The sequence below is a fragment of the Cibotium barometz genome, chromosome 19, assembly GCF_041138505.1.
Source record: "Cibotium barometz isolate CiBa-2024 chromosome 19, ASM4113850v1, whole genome shotgun sequence".
In the NCBI taxonomy this organism is placed as follows: Eukaryota; Viridiplantae; Streptophyta; class Polypodiopsida; order Cyatheales; family Cibotiaceae; genus Cibotium; species Cibotium barometz.
In genome coordinates, this window is record NC_141064.1 from 7,000,434 (window position 1) to 7,026,553 (window position 26,120).

At 38.9% G+C, this 26,120-nt stretch overlaps 2 protein-coding genes across 5 annotated transcripts; both read left to right on the top strand.

The window, feature by feature from the left end:
* Positions 1-2,084: 2,084 nt before the first annotated feature.
* Positions 2,085-4,264, top strand: LOC147628159 (uncharacterized). 3 transcript variants are annotated; one of them, XM_086813192.1, is made up of 5 exons: positions 2,085-2,394; positions 2,743-2,886; positions 2,988-3,090; positions 3,609-3,696; positions 3,875-4,212. In XM_086813192.1, exons 1-5 carry the CDS (start codon positions 2,164-2,166, stop codon positions 3,879-3,881), a joined length of 573 nt encoding a protein of 190 aa, XP_086669318.1. In that variant the 5' UTR covers positions 2,085-2,163; the 3' UTR covers positions 3,882-4,212. The 3 variants fall into 3 exon arrangements, with proteins under 3 accessions (XP_086669318.1, XP_086669319.1, XP_086669320.1); XM_086813194.1 differs by having other exon boundaries at positions 2,208-2,394; positions 2,748-2,886; positions 3,875-4,264; XM_086813193.1 differs by lacking the exon at positions 3,875-4,212 and having other exon boundaries at positions 2,087-2,394; positions 3,547-3,673.
* An 11,121-nt stretch (positions 4,265-15,385) lies between these two features.
* Positions 15,386-17,341, top strand: LOC147628160 (uncharacterized). Of its 2 annotated transcripts, XM_086814108.1 has the most exons (5): positions 15,386-15,531; positions 15,638-15,673; positions 15,843-15,979; positions 16,532-16,742; positions 16,880-17,341. In XM_086814108.1, the coding sequence occupies exons 2-5, from the start codon at positions 15,661-15,663 to the stop codon at positions 17,044-17,046; spliced, it is 528 nt and encodes a 175-aa protein (XP_086670234.1). In that variant the 5' UTR covers positions 15,386-15,531; positions 15,638-15,660; the 3' UTR covers positions 17,047-17,341. The 2 variants fall into 2 exon arrangements, with proteins under 2 accessions (XP_086670234.1, XP_086670233.1); XM_086814107.1 differs by having other exon boundaries at positions 15,386-15,673; positions 16,880-17,339.
* The last annotated feature ends 8,779 nt before the right edge of the window (positions 17,342-26,120 follow it).

Sequence of the window (26,120 nt, forward strand, 5' to 3'; positions counted from 1 at the left end):
AGGCTTTTATTTAACTACTCGAGTTCTAAGCGTATTCCTATTAATCAATTTTATTAATTAAAACTCCACTGATTCCAGCCTAACCCCATCCGGCCCATGGGTTAGCCACTGCCCAACCACTGGAATTGGTAGAACCAGACAAGTACTCACCCACCCATAAATGCCTTTCTTCACTTTTGGTTTAGAATACAGATACGCACACACTCCTCTTTAGAATACAGATATCATAACTCAAAATTTCCATCCAGTTCCTTGTTTCTCAAAAACAAGTATCACTCTGGACTCTCCGTCTCGAGACCAACTGGTCAGCAACGAGATCTAGATCATAATAATTTCTCATTATCATACATATATATCTTCCACGACATACGCATGGGTGTTCTAAGCACCGCGAGCCCGTGCATGGCCTGGTCAGAACCCTCTAAGATCCTCCTTAGTTGTCCTGGCACTTCACTCAGGGACCGCTTCGTCGGCCCTCGCCCATCGTACCAAAAGCACACCATTTTTCGCCATACCAAGGCTGGTCAAGACCTGGGTAGGTTTTTGCCGCGTGAGCCGTCCTTTGAACACTCCCCGCGCCAGCAGAGCAGGCTGGTGCAACCGAACTTCCCTTAGAAAAACACATATACCAAATGCTCCCTCCAGCATCCTGGCGTAAGACAGTCCTTTTAAGAAAAACAGGGTTTCTATTCAAGTTTTTAATTTTGAGTTTCTTTTGAATACAATGAGTATATCTTAAATCCATAACCCAAGACTTTCTGATCGCAGGTCTGAATTCCAAACAGAATTCCTCGAATTCTGTAATCTTGATCCTCATATCAAAATCAAAGGGTCTCAACTTAGTTTCAGATTCGGTGGGTGATTTGAGTGTATTTTCTTGAACTGGTCACATCGTCTTTCCTTGAAACTGACGAAGAGGTTGGTCTTGGTCAAAGTCTGATTTTGGGTTCGAGTTTGGTAAGGTCCTTCTTGAACTACCTTTCTCGAAAGGGGGTGAGATTTCAATTACTATTATTCTGAATTTCATTCATTGAATATTTGCTTAACTGATTTCTAAACTAATCACGAATTCCTATGAAGAATAAATTAATCATTTATCTAAAATTTCGAACTTCGATAGTTTTCTTTTCTGAGTTTTCTCATTACTATCCGAGAATATGAAACGGTAGAATTTTCTCTCATAGAGTATTTACTTATTCATTTACCAATATTCATGGGATTTAAACATAGGATTAAAGAGAACTCTTATTTTGATATAAAAATTCTGTATGCATCTATTTATGCATAAAATCCAACTTCTATGGAAATAACACTTTTATATAAAAGAAAATCCTTTTATGCATCTATTTATGCATAAAAATCAATTTTGATGAAAGTAACACTTTTATAATAATAAAAATTCTTTTATGCATAAAAATCAATTTTGATAAAAGTAACACTTTTATAATAAAAATTTTCTTTTATGCAGCATCTAGTTATGCATAAAAATCAATTTTGATGAAAGTAACACTTTTATAATAATAAAAAATTCTTTATGCATCTATTTATGCATAAAAATTAATTTTGATGAAAGTAACACTTTTATAATAAAATATTTCTAATGCACCTTCTGAAATTCTTTTTGAACTTTTGTTTCGGGGGAATTTATTTTAATAAGATGAGATATTTTTCCATCCAAAAATATTTAAAAATTGAATCATCTCTCTCTAGAAGATTTTCTCTCTCTAGGCCAAAACAGGTAGAAACAAGATCTTTTATATTTCTGAAGAGGGATTTGATTACAGGGGAAGATACTGGACTTCTTGAGAGGCTGGGGAACGTTCTCTCCCACTTGAAAAATGCCAGCTGAGTATGGATGACTGAGAATTGACGGTTTGACCCTTGGTTTTCAATTGCTGCATAAATCTATCCTCTTTCGAGCCCTTCAAGGCGGTGGAATTTTTATATATATAAAAGCCTTGCATTCCCTCCTGGAAAACTCTCGAATCCTTAAGGGGGTGGAAATTATTAATTTTAAAAGCCAAGGCCCTTTCTTACTTCCCCTCACTAATTAATACAAAAGCAAAATTGGGCAACCAATTGCGCTACACTTTTACTATTCAGGGTCCTTAACTGCAGACATCAGAGTCGTATCTCCGGGTTCCCCATTCTTCACACAAGGCTATGGCAACTAGTAGCAGTAGGGTGGATCCTCTGTGGCCGGAGGGTCCTCCTTCCGGGATCAATCTTGCCACAAAATGGCTCTCCATGGTCTCCAACGCAGTCCCGCCCACCCCATCACAGGAAGTGCCAGGCCTCCTGCAGAGCCTGCTTTGCCAGAACCTCGCCATCGACGATCAGCGATCCCAACCTGGCCATGTCTTCTGCACCCTTCCTGTCACGCCAGGCATTTCGGTAAGCTTCCTGCAAACCCTAACCCCTATTCCATGGACCGCTTTCATGCGAAACCCTAACACTAATCTTCCCTTTGCACAAAACCCAACCCTAAATTCGTCTCTCTCATCGGTTGTGTTCTACAATCCGTAGTGGAATTCTGCAAATTCTTAGTGTATAGTGCAAGGTACTCAAACCCGTGACACATGGCGAGGGGTGCCACATGACGCCCTACGACCTCTAATTTGTGACACACGGTGGAAGGTGAGAGGCGCCACATGGCACACTCTAGCCTGTGAAACATGGTGGAAGGAGAGGGGTACCACATGATGGTGGAGATTAATTTTTATGTCTTCTCTGCCTTTGCAGAACAGATACAAGACATTGCATGGGGGCGCGATAGGCTCTCTAGTTGAAATTATGGGTTGTGCTGCCATCAAAAGTGCTGCAAGAACTACTGAAGGGATGGTCACAGACATCAACATAACTTACATCTCAGGAACACCCATCAAGGTATGCTTATGTGCATACTTCTGTTCTGTGCCAAAGCTGTTTGGGTCTTTACCATCAGTTGTGAATGATTGCACTTGAATTCCAACATGTGGTGAATGTAGGAGGAGGTTGAATTTGAATCAAAGGTTTTGCGGCTGGGTAAGAAAATTGCGGTGGCAGCCGTGGATGTTCGTAACAAGAAGTCCAAAAAAGCAGTCGCCCAAGGTAGGGTTACAATGTGCTTTGAAGCTTCAAAGCTGTGAGCAACAGCTGGTGAGCTTAACACAAAGAAAGCTGTGATATTCTTTGGATTGACACCATTAAACTGGCAAACAACACTATAAACTGTACACATCAGATACCCCACTTTGTGTGAGGTGCAAGTATATATCTGCCTTCATTCTGTATAATGTCTCAAGCTGATATAGGTGTAAATGACTTTGATGTCCCAAGCTTTCAATTATTAATGCAAAAGTAAATAGAGCTCAATGTTAGACCAAAAGGGCATTACATGAGTGTATGTTCTGCATTTCTTATAAGGTACGGTACCCACTACCTACCTCACACTTTTGACTCATGGCTAGCTTGCATGACGATCATCTTCAATAATCATTGGATATGATTTTGTACAAATGGTCTTCTTTTCATCTCAGTAGTCATTTTATCCCACACCTTTGACAGCCTATCAGCTTTGATGCACATGGGGTGCTCAAATCTAGCACTTACCAATCTGCTGCTGCCAGGAAAGCCTTTCAAGACAAAGCAAACCAGGAAAAGCAATGGACTGCAGGAAAAATCTAAGACATTGTTGAGCAGCTTACAATTGGATGGGTAAGCAAAGATTTTTGGGACTTTCACAATAATTTTACTGATTTCCATGTGCAACACACATGAAAATCTGGCCGAATTCCGTTGGCACTTTTTATTGAAGCAACTCACTCCCAAATGCAAAATCTCAATGTATTGAGGATAATCTGTGTTGTTCATCTTACTGGACATGCTTATATAGGTCATAATACTTTACTCAAGTAAGTTCAAGAGTGTGGACGGTTGTGCCGGGAAAAAATTTCAAGGTGATTCTTGAAAAATCATAAGTAACGGGACATCCGGGTAGAATTTAGCATCGAGCTAGCTATCTTTAATCAGCAAGGGTAAGGCAACATCGTTGTATCTGTCTTTTGTCGGTGCTTCAAGATGTGACTATTTTCTGTGCAATGCCAAACTACTAGCCACTATGATAGTCAAGTTGATGTGTCTTGTTGGGCATCCACATACAGTCATATATGTATATTGCCATGACTTAGTGCACATTGACGTGCTGAGCCTCCAGATATCTTTATGTTGTGATAATGCATGTCCAACATACATGCACGTCCTAAATGACTGTTTATGAAACTAAATTCTTTGTTCTTATGGAAGGGTTTTTAATTCAAAAAAATTGTGATATTTTTCTCTCTCCTCTCTTTTGGATTAAACCAAATAAAAAAGGGAGCTAAACTGGTCCAAATCTTGATCAAATTGAGTCAAACCGAACCTGAAAAATTGGTTAGTGGTCTCTCTCACCTGTAAATAAACTGTCAGTCATTTGTAATAAAATATAACACTTTTATAAAATCCTTTATGGATGCTATATGCGTGCTCTCTCTCGTCAGTTCATCTACATTATCATTACATATATATGGCCTCCACAATGGATATATGTTTAGATATTAGCTTCTACCTGTCTCGGACAACCATCTCTCTATTTGTAGTGGAATTATGTGCGAACATAGTTTGTCCTGTATGAATAGTTTTTCCATCTAATAGCGTCATTAAAACTATGTTTTGCACCTGTAGTTTGCATTTAAACAAATGGTTGAAAACATTTTTGATGGTTTTGATTGCTTGTAATGTTGTTGGATCAATTTGGCTAAAAATGAGAATAAAAATATCCACATGATAATGGCTTATAATTTTGTTTTTTCATAAACTACAATTTTGTTTTAGGCCAACAATGCCACCGCTTATGTGTTTACTTACACTAGCTTAACCAAAGACATACACTTGAGGCATTATGGCTGGGATTTGTTTCTATCTTGAGCCACACGTCATAGGAAAAGACTATCTCAATCACTTAAAGTGTCTGTTTGATAAAAGTATAGCAAAGTTTGAACATGTAAAGGTGGTACATATTACTTCAGACATGCTCTAAAAGTATTCAAATAATTTTGTTTGATATATATATTCAGACAAAATTATTTGATATGTATTAATTAAATGCCATTGACGTGGCATTTAGTTAATACAATCTTAGAAGATGAGTTCTCCCAACCCCACCCTCTCCTCTCTCTCTCTCTCTCTCTCTCTCTCTCTCTGTCTTTCCCCCTCCGTTTCCTCATTGAGTGAGCCCTTTGAGGCTTTTTATAGAGAATTGTGGACCTTAAATAGAAAGGATATAGGTGAATGTATGCATGCAAATAGAAAGCATATGGGTGAATGTATGCAAATAGAAACGATATGGAGAGTCATCATTTTATTGCCTTAAATAGAGAGGATATGGAAATCATCATTTCATTGACTTTTCCAAGCATTAATCATTGGAGCATATTGCAAATTGTGTGTTACCTCTCATCTTGATCTTAGCTTAACATATAGTACCTTCTAGCTTGAATATGTAGATACCAAGCAAATTCATAGCAAAAGGTGACTTCCTTTGGCTATATACTCTTGAGACGAGAGCTTTAGAAGATATGATGAGGCACATAGCTCTCAATCAATGGTGACTTCTTGTTTGGATGGAAAACTAAAGGCATACAATTATCCATTAAAAAATTACTCTATGCAAAATGTCTAATGCAAGTTTCACCCCATACATAATCATCTAGGTCTCCAAAGGGACCCATTACTTAAAGATAGTGTCCAAAGAAACACTCCTAAAGTCAAAGATCAAGAAGCCAAATACGCCCATACAACTAGTCAAATAGCTCATAAAAAAGAAGACTCCATGTAAAATGTGTAATGCAAGTTTCACCCCACAAAAAATTATCTAGATCTCCAAACGGACCCATAACTTGAGGATAGTGTGTCCAAAGAAGCATACTCCTCAAGTTAAAGCTCAAGACCATATCTCTAGGTTGGACAAGTGGTTCATGTATGCAATGAACCCCACCTTCACAATCTATGTTGTCTTCAAATACCATAGTCCAATTTAATAGTTATCATGCTACTCAAACATGGCTCTTTGTCAAGAATTGGACCTTTCACACATGCCCTTAGACATGCTCGAGCCAAAACTCAAGCATATATGGTGATGAATGTGGAGCATTGGTTTCTAGCAAGTATATATGGTGATGAATGTGGAGCATTGGTTTCTAGCAAACAATGATGCTCGTTACTCAAAATTGAAAGGGTCATTAAAAATCACATGATTGAAGAAACTCTATTTGGAGCAAATCTACATTGGGAGCATGCTTCATGCATTATAGACACATAGAATCATATCTTATATTATGTATCTAGCTGTGTATATCCCTTTAGTAGTGTTAATTTAAGGTTATAATTTTATATATATAGGCTATGCTCAATCTTAAATATTTTTAACTGTGCATCTACCTTACATGCAAAATAAAAAGCTTAATAGAATTCAAACAATATTGTAATGTAGTCAAATTTGTTTTGTATGTACCATACATTAAGAAGAGGGCATTTAAATACCATACATTACGAAGAGGCCATTTAAATACCCACACATTTAACCACTTTATCTCCAATAAGAAGATTTATGCTCAAAAATTTTATCTTTCTTCATTTTAAACATTAGCGCGAGAATGAAAATTGCATGTGAAAAGAAAAAGCTCCTAGCTAAACAAAACACTTTCAAGTAGACAAATTATGCCCATAGTACTATGTTGGCTTTACATTTACAAAGAGCCTTAAAGGCATCATGATGGGGGATTTTTGTTTCATCATCATATACAGCAAAACACTTTCATCCAAATGAATTCAATGGCTTCACTACAGCCTTCCTTGAGAAGTAATGCAAACCCATCATTCAATATTAATAACCTCAAGATAATCATTATTTTTCTTCATGAAGGACATGTGTTTGCCATATTTCATTTCACATAAAGAGTATCCAATGCCATGGTTTTTGTTGTACTCCTACCAAAAAATAAAAAGGAATATCTGTTTAGTTCTTTAAGAAGCAATTGAGGGCAAGATCAAGATTTTGTTCATGAGAGACATGCCTTTTTGTATCACAACCTTTGTTTCTCTTTAAAAAAGATTATTTTCCTAAAGCATGGGCATAGCTATTCTTGAGATTTTCAAGAATGGATTAGAGTAATTGATAAACCAATGACTTTTTCGTTTGAGGATGTTCCATATAAATTGATTGGTTGGAGCACTAGTGCTCGTGGATGGGCAGCCAAATCCTTCAAATATCTTTTGAAAGATTTTAGGTAGTTCCTAGAACTTCAACAGCCTATGTGCAAGGACCTAGTGTCCATCGACTAAATTCAGTACCTTATAAGTGCACATTTTAGAATAAACATTATTGGGGACTTACATGTGTAATTGATCATTTTATGATGTTTTTTTCAAAAAAATGCATCAAAAACATCCCCCACCCCACCAACACACACCTACCTTTACACACCTTACATGTTGATAAAACAAGAACATATTGAGGTAGACCTTTTAACCAAATGAGTTCATCATCCAAAACAAGATTATCTCCAAGCCCTATTATCTCTTTTAGTCTATTGAAATTAAAGACATGATGAATCCCTAACTTGGTGCCAAATCCACTTTATAGGCTACCTAATTAATTGCTTTAGCAATTTATAAGGCCAATTAAAGAAAGGAGAAAGATTGCAAACTCTTTTGAATTTTATTTCATGTGAATGCTTTGGGATTATTAGATAAATTATTTAACCAACTTGGAACTTTCTAGGTTATAATTTTGATCATAAGCTACGAAAATGCTTTCCTCAGAAAATTGTAACCATTTTTGTTGCTATTGCGATCAATATCTCGCAAGGCTGTAAGTTGATATCTATGTATAAACAATAATATACGCAAGTTCATATCTATATCGACTCCAATGGGGAAAAACATTTCTTAAGTGAGTTTTTCTAAGCAAAGGGAAAAGTCGAGCGGCGAAACCCACCAAACAACCTCCACATAGAATAGAATAGCTACACTTTCCAAACATGCACAAGCGAGCACGAAATTACATTCTAGTGAAAAATAACAACATTTAATCCAACAAATGACACCACCCATCACTCAGGGAGATAAACAAGAAAACATCAAACAAATCAAGGGAATTTGGAAGATGCTATATTCCAACAATCGAAGTGCACCTAATTCGAGCCTTATAACAAAAAGGACCACCATTTGACAAGTCATCAAAAAAGAGGCATCAAAAACATTCGTGTATTATGTTCCAGCACATTGCATCATTTGCCATTAAGTACTTGAAACAACTCCACCTTAGTTAGTGCTGCCTCATGCATGAAATTGTGAGCTCTTGAATCCAATCCTAGGACCTGAATGAAATACAAGTGCTTGCATGGTTTGTATGCCATACGCTTTCTCTCTCATTTTTGAAAACATTCATATATGCAACGTGGAAAGTTTGCTATATTAACACAGAGTAGCTCACACCCATTTCTCTAGATCCCTTCGTACTAACGTAAAACATGTGGGATTCATTGCAAATATAATGGGCTCGTGGATAATCTATGCATCCAAGGTCCTTTCCTTGTTTACACTCATGAAATTCCTTAGTCAATCATGCTCTCTACTTAACAATCTTGCCATCCCTATATTTTGGCCAAAAAGTACTTGGAACGGTTACATTTGTGTTTGCTTGAGTAGATTACAGAGGTGGTCCTTCGCTTTGAAGCACAAATTTATTTGCTAGGAATATTGCACCTCTTGTGCTTACAGACACTCCCTTCATCCATTGGCCACACCCCAAGAGCCAAACCATGTGTGGTAATCATCAATATCCCAAGAGTGAGTGGGAGCCGAGTTACAGAACCAAACAAACCCCCCCACAACACGACCAAGCTATTTTCGAGAGACGACCCTGAAATCATGGTGCAAGCACTCTATCATTTTTGTCTCCATCTCCCTTGTTGATGTATCTTCCACATATTCCACTGTCTTAGTGGTGGCAGACACCCAAAGCAAGTCATTTTCTTGTCTAGCTCTGTCCTTCGAATAGGACACATTGTTTTGGGATTTTTGTCTTGATACATCCATGTGATTTCCCTCCTTGTGCACCTTTCGCTCCTTGTGCACCTTGCCGCTTGTTCACTATAACAATCACAAATTCAATCCTATGGCTGCTTCTTCTAAGATGACACCTGGATATACATGCATCTCAGGGAGAAGAGTATGTGGCTATAGTCAAAAGCTCACGGGGGATAGAAGGGTCATACACATGATGGCCAACCAGGGACTCTGTGGACATGGTCAAAATGCACCCATATATCTTGTAGTTTCCCCCTTGTCTCATCCTATTGACCAAGTCGAGGCCACTTTTAGGACCTTTAGTTGACATTTTAATTCATGTGGTTAATGTTGCTCACTCAACTACCCCAAAAAAAGCACACTATGGATAAATGGATATTCACACCTATTTTTGAGATCTAGAACCGCTTCAGCTACCACCAACAAGTTAGTCGATAACTTCGGAAGCTACCTCAGGAACTAGGAAAAAATGGGCTGAAGTAGTAAAGGGTGGAATGCTTTTTATGGATGATGACGCTGGATATGAGTTGTCTCATGCCACATAGAATTCAAAATCTGTGATGCATGAGAGTGAGATGCAAATATAATTTTCTATAAATAAATCAGCATGTTCCATATGTATATACCATTAAAATGTATTTCATACAATGTGTAAGATATCCGTGACGTAAATGAATGGAGGATTTTTCGGAGTGTATATAAAATGCAGCTACATATGTTTAGAAGAACATAATTAACATTTTTTGGCTGGTAGGAAAGACTATAGTAATCCAAAGAATCCCATTCTTTATTGACTTTGTGGTGATCCATATCCCTAAAGGCAGGGGGCTTACTCATTGGTGGATCGCAGCTTAGAAGTACAAATTTGTGCCTTGCAGCTTTGCTTCAAATCTTTTGGTCGATGGTGAGCTTTAATCACACCTCATAGGCTGCTCTATTGCAAGAAATGATGGTTGTGTGTGTTGCTGGTTACATGCGTTGGCTACTACTATATTGAAATTGGCAATGTGGTGCTATAACCACTTTTGATTAAGACATTGTGCCACTTTCTCATATGGTTGTAAGTTGGCGGCTTCTTCAAGGTTGGCTCACACAATAGATTCTGTAGGCAACGAGGTCTTCTTGCATCGATCCTCTCACTTGCAGGGCTACATTAGCACTTCATGGATGGCAGCGATAACGAAGTTTCCCTCCCTCTTTACCCGAGATCAAAAAGCGAGCGAGCCATTAAGGGCAAGAAAGCACGGTTGATATGCAGCTGCCATGTGAAGTACATGTCACCATTTGAATTTGTACAACATTTCAGAAGTAGCAATCTCTCCAACCCTGAGAGGAGCATGGTTATTAATTCTTTTTCCTCTATAAATTAACTTATTCCAACCTGTGTGTAGTAGAAGATAAATGCATAGGGTTAGCCAATGTGGCTATGTGGGAAAGGAATCTGTTGCCTTGTTAGTGTTTCTCTTATTATGTATCTAGCTTTGTATATCCCTTCAGTAGTGTTAATTTAAGGTTATAATGTGATATATATAGGCTATGCTCAATCTTAAATATTTTTAACTATGCATTTACCTTACATGCTAAATAAAAAGCTTAATATAATTCAAACAGTACTCTAATGTAGTCAAATCTGTTTTGTATGTACCATACATTAAGAAGAGGTCATTTAAATACCGTGCATTAAGAAGGTGCATTAAGAAGAGGCCATTTAAATACCGTGCATTAAGAAGGTGCATTAAGAAGAGGCCATTTAAATACCCACACATTTAACCACTTTATCTCTAATAATAAGATTTATGCTCACAAATTTAATCTTTCTTCATTTTAAACATTAGCAAAAAAATGAAAATTGCATGTGAAAAGAAAAAGCTCCTAGCTAAACAAAACACTTTCAAGTAGACAAATTATGCCCATAGTACTATGTTGGCTTTACATCTACAAAGAGTCTTAAAGGCATCATGATGGGGGATTTATGTTTCATCATCATATATAGAATGCATACTATCATGTGGTAGAGTAAAGCTCCTAACTGAACAAAACACTTTCAAGTAGAACAAATTATGCCTATAGTACTATGCTAGATCTACATCATGTTGTTATTACTATTGGTTGCTATTGGTGATAGAAGTTTGGGTTAGATCGTGTTGTTACTATTGGTTGCATGACTCAACTTAAAGGTCCTTGTGGAGGATACCCCTATCACGAAGTAGCTCCAAAAGGTGGAGGGAAAATCATCTTTGGGCTTGATAACCCTCTCAAAATATACAATGGGATAGTATTGCAAAATATTTTATATAACTAAATATATGGTGCTTCGTCTCCATTGTTGTACATATGTTGCATATTTGTTCTCTCCTCCCTATTTCTATTTGGAACTAATGGTTGCATGGTGAAAATTGATCTTGTAAAAGCGACACTTGACTAAAAGTATAACTATCACCAAGCTCACCCTTGTATGTGAGACTATTGGATGCTTGTAAAGCTTTGCTTTAGGGCATAGGGATCAATATAGCTGTAACTCCAGTATTATTGTGGGAAACGTTATGTTGTGATTGAGATCAGGCAACACTCTAAGAACTCTTTGGGGAGTTGTTTCCGTCATCTTCTCTCACGAGTGTTGTCACATCGCCACGCGCACTATGGGTCATCGTCCCTCTTCTCACCTCGGTGGCATATACGATTAAGAAGAAGATTAGTAGAAGGGTTTTTTGGAAGATGGTTCACCCATGTCCATACTCACACTTATTAAAGCAAATTTATTTGGTGCATTAGGAAGCTTGACATTAGTCATGGGATATTGGTTGTATTTGACACATTTATTGTATTTGGAACATTTGATATATTTGAAGCATTAGGAGTCATTAGATATGTCTAAGGTCATTTTGGGTGAGCAAACATTAGAGAATCTACTAGAGGTACTTGTGGGGATCAAGTGGGCATGTGGAGGAGATTCTCTAGGCTAGAATGTAGGAGGGAATAGTTGACCACCATGTGGCATAGTGACATCATTGCTTATGTACTTAATCTTGGAATCTTGGTCTATTTAAGAGGCTTCTCTCATCAATGAAAAGTGACGAGTTTATGCTATTATCTTGCTCTTTATCAACCATGTGATTAAGTGCATCATTACCACTAATCTCTCCTTTGCTTACTAATCATGTCGCTCAATTATTCCAATCCACCTTGAGTACCTCTAATCTCTCCATAGCACCATGTAAATCTTACAAGGTTAGCAAGATCAAGGTTCAATTGCATAATGGGAGAGTATATTGCATTATGAGATAAACTAACTTATATACAAGGTCATAAGTGTTTACACACACATGGCCTACTGGGCGCCAAGGCTCATAAGTGGCCTATTGCCTATATAATGATTAATCTCATAATTTACACGCATGAAGTAATTTCTTAGGGGATTCATTCTACCCTACTTCTTCCCCATGTTCTTGGAGAGGTGGTTCAAGTGAAGAGCTAACCTTAGTCTTATCGAAGCATATGTCATTGGGTCTTACCTTAGAGCTGCAATCTGCAACATCCCTATGTGGGTGCACTAGCTCATCCCGTTGTCATGTTGCGTCCTCACTCCATTTTCACACCAGAAAAAGGGGTGAAGGGAAAGCTCTCTATGCCTAGATGGAGGCAAGAAGAGATGGTCCTTCGCGATGGTTCTCTCTCAAAAAAGGTGGTGAATGAACTGAAAGCTAATGCAAGAAGATAATGTACAATCAAAGCTATCTAGCATGTATCCATCAAGCAAGTAAGATTCAAAGGCATATAAGTAAACAAGAAGAGGGAAGAGGAGAGCTCACAAGTAAACTATCACAAGGGAATGATTGTGTATTGCTTACTAAAAAATAACTTATACACAAATGACTAGTTTTCAAACTTTGAATGGTTCGACTTCTATTTACTAGTATGTACAATAAGTCCTTAGACTTTCTCTTTTTGACATTAAGCACATGGCAAGGCTACCACTATATGTTTCAGCACTGTCTTGCTGCAAAGGATAAGTACGAGCCGATAAGATGGCAAAGCGCCTTACCGTAGGTCGGGCACTTAGTGATCAAACCCCACTGTCATATTCATTTAGTGATCAACTGGATGAGGGGCCCAACTTCATGTGGATTTACCTAGTCTTTTTGGTGTGTTATGTCTTGTTAGTTGATACACATTACAATGTACACTAGGCCTTTAATTATGATTAGAGTATAAAAGTAGTGTTCTCCCAAGATTTTAGGATAGGCAACTGATAGATCATTCATCATGATTGAATTAGATTTGGAAATCTATGGACACATGTCACATAGCATATCTTTTTTGGAGATGGGTGCTATGCACAACTGATAGGCAACTAATACACTCCGACTAGCTCCTCTCATTTCCACTTGCACCTATGTTCACTTCCACCACACAACTAACTCCCATTATTCTTAAATCTAGTTAATTATAGCTTCCCACACTCTACAACTATAATACTACACCTCAATCAACTCCCATTATTCATAAATTTGGTTAATTATAGCTTCCCACACACTACGTGCTGTAATATTACACCTCTAAGTGATCTCATTACCAAAATAGAGAGTAGTGGTGCATTTAAAGAGGTAATATTTACTTTATGTTTCATTATTAATCATAGACATGCCAATCAAATCTTTCACTTAAGATATTAATGAGAAATGCATGATTTGATATTCCATCATGAATAAAGAGTTTGTCGAGTCAGTGTAACCACCCAAGGGCTTAATGGTAAATGTTCAACAAAAAGTTTGGTATGTGCTTGAGTGAAAGTATGTGCTTGAGTGAAATAAAGGATATAATTTACATCCCAATGACCTTAATTAAGTGGACATTATGTATGTATCTATCTATGATTTCCATCCCAATTTATGTGGACATTATGTATGTATCTATATACATACCTATGTAAGGATGTGTGTATCTATTTACGTATGTATATATGTATGCACATACAAACATACACACGCATGCACAAACACATAAACATGGTGATGCTCTAGATTAATGCCAATAATGAGGTGTACAAATTTATAAAATTAATAACGGATTCTCATCCTTATTCATATTAGCTTTTTTAAAACTTATCGAGAAAGGAAATGTTTGATTAAAAAAAACTTTTGTTGTCAATATTCACTCAAGGAAATCATTTTTATGGTAAAATCAAAATCTAGGCAAAAGGATGGGAAAGTTAAGCTAGAAAGATGTTAGGGTGGCTATGGTGGTGTAAGAGGAGAGGGTAGGGTAGCTTAGGGGAGTGTGTGTATGTGTTTGGGGGAAGGAGGGGTGTGTGGGGGAAAATAATAAATATTTATGGGCAACACATGCAATGGGTATCTAGGTGTCTTGCTATAATGAGGTGAAAATAAAGGGAATCAATGAAATTAACATAATGGTTGACAAAGTCCGATCTTTGGGAAGGAAGCACCATGATGAAAATAACGAAAATCAATGAAATTTACATAATGGTTGACAAAGTTCGATTTGAGTTACATGCCTTGGTCATATCAACATGTTTTTTGTTGACTTCTTTGGGAAGGAAGCACCATGATTTGTAATATTGTCTCTATTTTAATCTTCAGTAAAGAAAAGTGCCTTATATATAGTAATCAAAACTATGCTTTATAATCAAAAGGGAAAAAATCATAAACATAATATTTAAGCATACGAAGTTTTATCAAAACAAAGATATTGTTTCTTGTCTAGTATTCCAATAGCACATGGTCATTTCTTTCGATGAGAAAATGCCAATAGATATAAAAGAGTTGAATGTAGGGTTAGGCCAGACTTTGTGCACAGTATCGGATTATTTAAAGGTTTAAGTACCACAACCCTTGCGTAATATACTAGAAATTGAGCAAGATCTCCATGATACATGGTAGGAAAGAAGATCCATGATTGCCTTGAAATGTGTAAGTTAAATAATTTAACATAGGTAAATCACTTGAAGATCAATTTTGGTTTGGGATATGTGCTAGTGTTGGTGTTTGTAGAGTTGTGTATAACTTTGCTTTGCAAATTGCATCGTAAAAGTTATTTATGGGCTTTAATTAATCTTAGTCAATGGTATATTCCTCAATAATGATGCAAAAGGAATATTCTTAGATAGGTCCAGATTCAAAGGTGTGGGAAGAGTGCTAAAGCAAAGTAGACGTGAGCACGATGGGTATGAAGATAATCACTAGGAAGGGTTTCAAGAACCCCTCAATTCTTATATAAGAGAGAGGATTTCACTTGTCAACTTATCACATGGACTAAGTACATGTTTTATTAGGAAATCTTGTCCTACATAAGAAAGTTACTCATTTTCATAACGAGCCCTTCTCACAAAAGGGTAGTGTGAGGACAAGCTTTGTTAGAAGATCATGTTCCAATAAAGGGCTACTTAATATCTCATCTCATAAGGTTGTTTAAAGTTTACTTAAGATTTTCTTTCTTTTCATTACATTTCACTTGGTGAAGGATAAGACACGCCAAGGGCTAACCATGAGGAATGCTTATGTACTTGTAGCCCTCCTTGTTGCTAGCCTCTCCATGATGATGTGTGGTAAGATTTGCACGTTTGAAATATGCATTTTATATCTGATCTTGAGAGTAGTATAACAAGGTTCTATCTTGTAGTAGGTGGTTGTGTTTTTCTTTTTCTTTTTTTAGCATGTAATTACCCTTGTTGTCAACATCAATAATAAGGGCGTTCATGGATTGGATGATTGCAGAGGCATTTTTTCCATGTGAGGATTTACCAACAGAATTGTGTGCCTTTGCTATCTCATCAAGTGGAGCTCGTTGTATTTTGGAGAGAGAAATAGTAAGAGACAATGCTGGGGTGGAACATGAGAAGTATGAATGCCAGGTACAAGGGCAATCGGACAGTGTAGACCTTTGTATATGACTCCTTTAAGTGTCAAATTCATTGAAAACGTTAATTGGTGAGCTACGTCCTAGTAGTATATGGGAGATACTATGATAACAGCTCTAATTTTTAAAAAAGTATTTACAAATTCCATTTTCATGGAGGAAGTAGTTAACAAGTGAGCACATGTATGGTAGACCACGTGATTCTTTCCCCAAGAATGGATCACCATTGCCACTATGAAAGAAGAGGCTCTCTTTTTTCCTTTTTCTTTTTCTTTTTTTTTTTTTGTATTGCGAGGGTTATTTTAGAGATGGAATTGACGACATGTTGTGGGAGAAGGGGGCGGGTATTGAACCGGGGCTGTCGTCGTGGTGTAGGGCAAGAGCCCTTAAGGCTAGGCCATCTCCCCACCTAGGCTCTCATTTGTATTGAAGGCGTGTTTGTAGAATGTAATTGCCATTTCCATTGGAAAAGAGGGACATCAAAGACTTGGAACTATGGTAATGTGTGGAGGGAGTAAAATTGGATTTGGTGGTGGATTGTTGGCAGACCTCGAGCGTGATGGCAAAGGGGAATGGGGGCTGGATCGAGACAGATGGCTGCATTGAAGCGTGTGGGCTCTACAGGATGTCGGTGGGCTTTTCCACGGAGGCACTTGCGGAGGACAAGGGAGCCTTGTCAAAGCTTTGCTCCCACCGCTGCATCCACGACTGCCCTAATCTCTTCGAGCTTCACAACGAGCTGCTGGCCGAAGCAGAAGGTTTTTTTAAATTTTTTTATTTAAAAAAAAACACACACACAACTTAGCTCCTCAAAACATAATTAGCGCTCTAAATGATGCTGGGTGATGTTGTGTGATTAATCCTTTAATTGAAGCGTCACCCACGTGGTGTGCAGGTAAGAGTTTGGCCCATGTTTGCATAGGATTTGCAAACCCTGGCGATGGTTTTGGTGGATTTGGCGGGTGTGGCGGCGATGCCTTTTTCCCTTGCGGCGGAGAAGCACAACCCCCTCTTTTGGTTTTCCCCCCTTCTACCGCCCCCTCACCTTCCTTTGGTGCTTAGAGCCACTCACGCAATGGTAAATAAAAGCACACATATAATAGTGTGCCTTTCTAAGACTGTGACGAGCTGTAGTATTGTCAGTCATCATTCCAATGCATTCGTATGGCTTCATTCCTCCATTTGGAATCTAACTTTGTAAGAGATTGAACCATCTCAATCAGTTCGAATATAATTCGTGATATCTGAAGCTCCTTCTACTTACTATCAAACACTCATAGCATAGCATCTCCTTTTCTTTTGAATCTTTTTTTCCCTTTTATTTTAAATAGACATGTAACACTCAACACCCAAAAAAAACACAAATTACTCCGTGTATGATGTTCGATGTGCCCATAAAGCTGCAGTTAGCTTATGTTCCCAATCCGTACGACTTGCTTCTAATGTTTTTGTCAAGATAGTACACAAAATCTTATTTGTACTCTTCGTTTGACCATTTTCTTGTGGATAATAAGGTAATGACTTTCGATGGACTACAAGGAATCTAGCAAGTAAGTGATCAATCACCTCATTAATGAAATGTGAACCCCGATCATTGATTAATTCCAATGGACAACCGAATCTCAAAATGATTTGTTCATAATATAAGAACTTAGTCGTTGTTCGTGCATCAACTTGCTTAGAGGATCTTGTCTCTACCCATTTCGTAAAATAGTATGTGGCCACATATCGGGGTTATGATGGATGCGCAATTGGATTAATGGGTCTAACAAAATCAATACCCCACTTCTCAAAAGGTTATCTTACATTCACAGTGGTAAGCGGCATCCTGTCTCTTTATTGTGGAATAACGAATCTTTGACACTCTTTGCACCTTTTTACAAACTCCATGGCATCCCCGAATAACGTGGGCCACCATAGCCCTGCTTGAAGCACCTTGCGTGTGGTGCTGTGATCTCTCTAGCGAAGTGTCCCCGACGAGTGTGCTTCATCTAATATAGTGACAAATTCATCTTCCCACACACATCTTCTTAAGACATTGTCCTTACCTAGCTTGTACAATTCTCCAGCAATTAATTGATAAGGTGCAGCCAGCTTAATAAGACGACGCATTTTATCTTTGTTCAAAGGTCATTCTTGCGGAAAACCATAATCTAGATAGTTTGATATTTCTTCACTCTATTCAGGCACCATGTCTAGTTTGAACAAACAAGCATCTAGGAGTTCATCACATTAGCACCAGTTGCCGGTTTCCCTTGGAATTCTCGACATATGATCGGCTAACACATGCTGTGTTCCCTTTCTTTTACTGTGACCGTGAAGTCGAATTCTAATAGTAATAGTAACCAACGTGTGATTCCTCCCGTGGTGTAAGGCTTATTCACCAAATATAATAGGGGGCCTAATGGTCCACAAAGAATACAAATTTGTTGGCCAATATGTAATGTTAATACTTCTTGACATCATAAACCATGGCCAAACCCTCTCATTCTATGGTGATGTAATTTACATCTGCATTATTCAATTGGCGACTAGCAAAGTAGACTGAGTAGTCCAATTTGAAATCACGAGGCTGTGCGAGTACACATCCTATTGCGAAGTTCGATGCATCGATGTGCACATGGAATATAAGGTTGGGTGGTCTCTCAGAATTGGTGCACAGCTAGTGCTTACTTCAATTTATCATATGCTTCTTGGCATTCTTTAGTCCATTCAAAGACAATGAGTAGTCTATATAATGGTCTGGCAATCTCAGCATAAAATACTATGAAAGGACGATAATACCCAACATGGCCCATGAACCTCTGTACACCTTTGTAATTGGTGGGTGGGGGCAGTTCCAAGATCAGTTTTCCTAAATGCCGTTCTTAGAGACAATGTGTCCCAAGATCACACCATGTTTGACCCAAAAATTGGCATTTCACAATCGACATCGCTCAAACACCTTTCTCAAACAAGCCAGATGCTTCGACCATCGTGAGTTTGCACACAGATCATCAATGAATACCTCCAACCACTTTTGCAAGCAATCTTTGAAGGCTATGCACATCAACCTGTTGAAAAGTTGCAAGGACATTAGTGAGGCCAAATCGCATAACTTTGTAAACATATGTTCTCCACATTGTATTAAAGGCCTTTTTACGCTAGTCTTCGGGTGCTATATCACCTGATTGTAACCTGAAAATCCGTCTAAGTAGGTAATGGTCCTTCCCATGCATTGACCTTTTCGAGATCGGTACAGACCCTTCTTTGTCACGATCACGATTGGTAATAGCCAATCGGTGTGCTCAATTTCGTAGATGAAATCTGCAATAATGAGTCTGTCAATTTCCTCCTTTACAATTGCTACATATTTTGGATTCATCTGGTAAGGTTTCTACCTGGTAAGTCTTGATCCTTCCATGATTGGGATCGTGTGTTGTACCACTATCTCTTTGTAGTTTCAGGCAAAACAATCCTTAAATTCTTTGAGGAGAGTAATAAGTGTTGAGATATCGAGCTCATCTAGTGAGGCGGTGGACACTGATGACCCGCCTCCTGGGGGATAGGCCCCACACTTACACCACTGGCATGGTTGGTGAGATCATGGGTGATATGCGGCCAGTGGGATGATAGGCTGTGTGACAACCATTCTTGAGACTGGCATAGTTATAGCACCAGCTCATTTAGTTGGGTTCACACTATAGAGAATCCTAGTATGTATTTGGTTAAGTACTTTTTCATATTGTGTGTACTCTTATCTTAGTATATGGTGTGTTGAGTGTTGTGTGATGAAGAAGAAGATTTTCAGCCTCACCTTGTGTGTTCTCTTTTAGGGTTTTGTGAGTGTGTTCTTGCAAGAGCTCAAGCTCTCTTCTCCCCTGCATCTTTTCATAGTATCAGAGCCTGGTTCATGCTAAGGGCTGAGCTGCAAGCAAGAGAAGCATAGGAAGCAGTACGAGGGTAAGAGCTTCATCTACTCTTCCCTATTTGTGTTGGCGACTACGCCCTTGTCGGGAGCTCTACGAGAGACACCGGCAAACGATCTCTGATTGAGGAGCTTTCTTCATGGGAGTAAAGCTATAGGGCAACTATACTGTCCTATCGGACTATATTTTTGGGCCAAAAACGCGTTTCGGGCGACGCGTTAAGACCTCCATTTTTCGGAAAGCAAGCGAGTTCGAGCACTACGGGTATGCAGAACTCTGTTTTAAGAACTGCATGAAGATAGATTGGTTGTGCAAACATTGTGTGTGCTATAAGGAGGTCAAACAATTTTCATTGGGTGTATGTATGCACATTGAGGTATAACTGGTTGTGACATTTGAGTGTAGTACAGTACCGTTGCAAAAAATACAGCAGTTTGTGCACGCAAGACAAACCAGAGTACTGTTTCTGGTAAATTTGTGTGTCTGGCAAGATGTCAAATGATGGCATAAACTAGATTGTTGCTGAGAAGCTTGACAAGAATAACTTCCATATGCTTGGAGGTTCAGGTTGACAAATTTCCTAATGCGAAAGGGTTACTGGAACCAAGGAGCCAAAAAAGTTATGTATTGGCTCTCTGTCAGTATACAGGACACCATGGTTGGGCACATACAGGATGCCAAGTCCCCCAAGGAGGCGTGGGACACCTTGGTAAAACTCTATGAAACGAATACCAAGGCATGAAAGATACAGTTGAAGAATGAACTTCATACTCTGGAGAAAAAGAGTATGTCTGTGAATGACTATGCGTTGAAGATCAAGGGTATTGTGGAATCCCTTGCATCTATTGGTGTTTCAGTAGATGATGATGATAAGGTGGAAGTCTGTTTACATGGTCTCGGGTCACAATACAAGGCGTTCAAGATGTCTATTCAGACTCGGAAAAAAATTTCAAATTTCACAGATTTGGTGTCTATGTTGATTATAGAAGAGAAGAGCTATTGGTCTTCACAAAACAAAAATAGTTCAGAGCAACAGGCCTTCTACCCAAGTTCAAGAAGAGAACGAGGTAGAGGAGGCCGTGTGGACGCGGCCAAGGAGGTGGCCGAATAGGTAATCAGAATTATGGCCACAGCAGCAGCAACAACAACAGTTCCAGAATTCACAACAACAACAACACACAAGTGGAAGAGGCCAATTCAGAGGCAGGGGGAGTCAAAGAGGTCATGGAAATTGGCAAAGGCAGTATAATGATACACGTGGATGCTTTTATTGTGGTAAGCCTAGACATGTGCAGGCAGATTGTTATAAGAAGTAGGTTGACATGCAAAATGGAAAATTGCAGCAAAACAACTATGCATCCTCAAGCAGAAACAATGAGGACAATGAAAGGTTTTTTGTTATGCAGCATGTCATTAATGCCATGTCTGAAAATGTTGAAGCAGCACATAAAGATGATGTATGTGGTATGTTGATTCAGGTGCTTCGAACCACAGGACAAGTCATGGGGAGTGGTTCAAGGAGATGAAAAACCTTGAAAGACCATGTTTTGTGGAAACAGGGGATGACACTGCTCATCCAATTGCCCATGTTGGAGATGTGCCATTGTCTATGCAGGATGGCAAAGTGAAGTACCTTGCAGATGTACTTCATGTTCCGAACATAACAAAGAATCTGGTTTCAGTTGGCCAGATAATTGAGCAGGGTTTGCAGGTTCGGTTTAATCCTAATGGTTGTTATGTTGAAGACTTTAAAGACAGGTGCAGGTTGGTTGCAAAAAGCAACAAAGTGGGCAGAATGTTTACATTGAATGTAAACATGCCTGAAGTGAGTGGTGGGATGTTTGCAAATGGTTCAGGAATTGTTGCAGACACAGACATTTGGCATAAAAGAATTGGACATGTGAATGTGCAGAGAATAAAGTCTATGTAGACTAAAAGAATTGTGACAGAGCTGCCAAAGTTTAAAGTTGGAAGGTATGCAGAAAATATCTGAAGCATGCCAATTTGGAAAGCAAACAAAGCATGTATTTCCAAGTGACAGAAATATGAGCAAAAACGCACTAGATGTGATGTATGGGGTCCTACGAAGACCATGTCTATGTGGGAGGCTGCAGGTATTATGTGACATTTATTGTGATGACCACACAAGGAACGTGTGGGTATACTTCATGAAGGAGAAGAGTGAGGTGTTCACTCATTTTCTGAATTTCAGAGTTATGGTTGAAAAGCAAACAGGGAAACATGTAAAGTGCCTAAGGTCAGATGGAGGGGGAGAGTACTTCTCCAATGAGTTCTCTGAATTTTTGCAGAAGAATGGTATTCAGAGACAGTTTACATGCAGATACACTCCGCAGCAAAATGGAGTTGCTGAGCGAAAAAACAGGCATATTGCTGAGATTGCACGAGCATTGATGGGAGAGAAGAATATGCTGTATAGCTATTGGGCTGAGGCTGTTTCTATAGCAGTTTACATCATGAACAGGACTCCAACTGCAGCCTAACTCCAGAGGAGAGGTTGTGGGTGATATGTGGCCAGTGGGATGACTGTGTGACAACCATTCTTGAGACTGGCATAGTTATAGCGCCAGCTCATCTAGTTGGGTTCACACTATAGAGAACCCTAGTATGTATTTGGTTGAGTACCTTTTCATATTGTGTGTACTCTTATCTTTGTATATGGTGTGTTGAGTGTTGTGTGATGAAGAAGAAGATTTTCAACCTCTCACCTTGTGTGTTCTCTTTTAGGGTTTTGTGAGTGTGTGTGTGCTTGCAAGAGCTCAAGCTCTCTTCTCTCCTTCATCTTTTTTCAATAAGTTCCCTTTCCTCCGCTGGAGTCATGTCCTTTGTCAAAATCGTGTATGTCTTGAAATGGTATGGCACACTGAGAGTGGGTCTGGTTTATCTTCATCCTCTCTTTTTGTTTGAGCCTGAGTCACCACCTTCTTGGCCTCGCACTCGGCATTCGCTAGAGCCTCGTTTTGTTTTTGATGCCCCACCTTTGTAAGCTTAGGCGTTTCCAGCTCTTGAGGGATGACCTCCTCCTTATGTTTCCCTTCCAAGGATATCTTGCTCAACTCCTCACCTCAATTCTTAGAAAAATCATCGTGCACCTTAGTAGCTTCGAGATATCTCAGCCACTGGGGATCCGTGGGTTTTACTTTGTAAGCAGGGCATTTCGTCGAGCGATATATCTTTTCTGCTTTCGCCATCTTCTAGCGCGTTGGCACTACTGCGACCTTGTGATCTAGTCCCTTCTGTGCTGGAGGCTTACTCCTCCGACTCCTCTTCACTTGGTTGTACATTGACTATATAGACAGAGGTGGTAGGAACATTCCCAGATTCAACGTATTGGGTTCCTCGGGGCTGCAAAACATCTATGGTGGCCAACACATGCATCCAGTTTTCACTGAAATCTAGAGGGGGAAGCAATGTATACATTTCAGCTTCTTCTTCCTCCTTTGAAAATTCCACCGTTGCATGTCATACTTGTATGGATGTGGTTTGCTCAGTGGGGGTGACTAAGTCATTACCAAACAGTTACCCTTCCATTGGGTGTGCTTTCCACATTCGCAAATCTATCTTTAGGATTTGTGAGTTCCTTCAAACATACACATGGTCTACTGCCCAATCATGCACCAATTTGGATTCCCTCATGAAGGGTCTCCCCAAGATTATGTTGTATGAGTCCGATTGGCACAGAAAGTCCATTACCACAAATGTATGACGGTAGCGGAACGTAAAGAGTTTAAGTCGTACATTCGTCAAAAGCCCCATGGGTCTTAAAGATGTTCCGTATGCCATTTTAACGAGATCCGCTCTTTCCAGATCTAGTTTTCCCCAATTCTCCCAACATTGTTTTGTGATGATACTGACTCCCACTCCTCCATCGAGGATAGCCAATTCTTGGTACTCATTATGATGAATTGGTATTGTAGCATTAGTGTCGTCACTTTCATAATATCGACCCAATTGATTGACTGGTATCTTGACAAATCTAGGCGTTCTTTTCCCTGCGTGTTTTAAGTTTCTTTCTGCTAGAGGTGACTGGGTCTCCTCTACAGTGGTCGTTGGGTTTAATCCTCCCTCTACCCATTCTTTTATGTATGCCCACAATGTTGGTGAACTGCGTAGCAATTGTCCTAATGGCATTTGGACAGGAGTGGACAGTACCATCTGCGAGACTGCCTATGTCTCTTGGCTCTCTGGCAAGTGAGGGCTCCTTCCACGTGTGTGTCTCATATTCACTCCTAGTAGGGAATGAATGAATGGACACATCTCGCTCAGCCTCCGCAAACATTCTTTCCATAAGGTCTCCTTGAGATCCTCCTTCATACTCTTCTGGAATTGGAGTAGGCACATCCAATTCTCTTTCCCTTATCGGCTCGTTTCTTTGATACATTGTATCCTTAGCCTAGTTAGCCCTTAATTTGGCTTCATAAAGTTGTTGGCACTCTTTCACTAGGGCCTTAGCTTCTTCAAGCTTTCTACAACCGGACCCTTTAATTTTCTTGAAGAGAATAATCAAAAACTCATAAATTATATCAAATATCAAAACAACTACTTGAATTAAATTGAAAATTAAAACATATAACAAAACATAAGACAAGAGAAAGAAAAAAACATCACCATCAACACAAGGCAACACAAGACTGGGTGCATTCTTCCCCCCCAACGTGAGTGGCTTCTTCTCGCGTGGGTATTTGTGATCTATTCCAAAAGTAGGCTTTAAGCCAAAACTAAAGTACACATCCATATTTGGACTTTGCCATTTAATTAGTCTTTGTCCTCAAACCTTCTAAGGTTTGCACAATTTTTCTAATACAATAATCTAACTTGTGCACATATGCACATTACAAAATAAATCAACTAGTACTCGTACGCACACTGTAAATTGACGCGTGCACACACACACCACACTGATGTCAAAATAATATCAATCGCCATAATACAGCCACAAAATATTGTGAGATCGGTCCACATGCCATGACTCAATCCACCATCCGTGCGACACCTAAATCGGTACCCTCGCACTGTGCAACACCTAAATCGGTACCCTTGCACACCTCATCACCTAAACTCATAAACATAAACCACGTCAGTAGTAACAATCAATTGACATCACATCAATCAATTCTAACGTGTTCATGAGAAATAAGCATCATAAAAAATATATAAATCAAATATTAAATGACCATGAGTAATTTGGGGACGCCTAGGTTACTCTTGCGTCATGCCGGCTAGGTTAAAATCCTGGGTGACACCACTATAAATATTAATACGTGCAGTATATGACGTATGCTTGGGGCCGTCTATGATTATTTCAGTTAGGTTTGTATTGGCAGGGTGATCCCTGGAAGTACTTACGCCTGGTAGTCATGAGTTGGTTATGGTTTGTGCCTATTTAATATTTATGGGATTAATTTAATTATTAATTGGGCTTATATTTTCAGGTAAAGAAGATTACGAGGATTGATGATTAATGTTGAGGAGAATGTTTCTTATGTGCATCACATTTATTTTTACAAGCATAGCTTGTAACCTTAGTAGTTGATTTTTCCATTTTGATACATTGGGAAAAATACATTTATAATGTTGAATTTATTAAAGCCTAAAGGCTTTACCCTAACCCCAATTTTTAGGACACTCTATTTTTATTGAGGAAGAGTGTAGTGCTCTCTAAAAGCACACTTTGTATATTTTTAGGGGCTATGGCCTATTTTTTGCAAGGAAGCTAATAAAAATACTCTTGTGTGGGGAAAGGCCACGCACAAGGGGGGGAAGATTGCACCCAGCATGGTGTTGATGGTGATGTTTTTCTTTCTCTTGTCTTATGTTTTATTATATGCTTTAATTTTCAATTAAATTCAAGTAGTTGTTTTAATATTTGATATATTTTATGAGTTTTTTATTATTCCCTTCAAGAAGATTAAAGGTTCCCGTTTCACTTTCTTATCTCTTCTTCAGCATTTGGATATTCACCAATCCCCTTAGGGGTTGATGGTTTCTCTCTTTGTGCCTCTTGGGCAAGCTCGTCCGATTTTGGTGCTTGATCGCTCTCTTCCTCTAATTTATTGGGTGGATTCGGTGTCAATAGTATCTTCTTCTTCAAATCCATCCTAGATTGTGGCCCTAGTGTCACCTTTACCCACTTTTTTCACTCTCCTTCTCCTGCTAGTTCTAGAAGTGGTGGCACTACTAGGTTCTTCCATTTGTCCCCTTGTTGGGCTT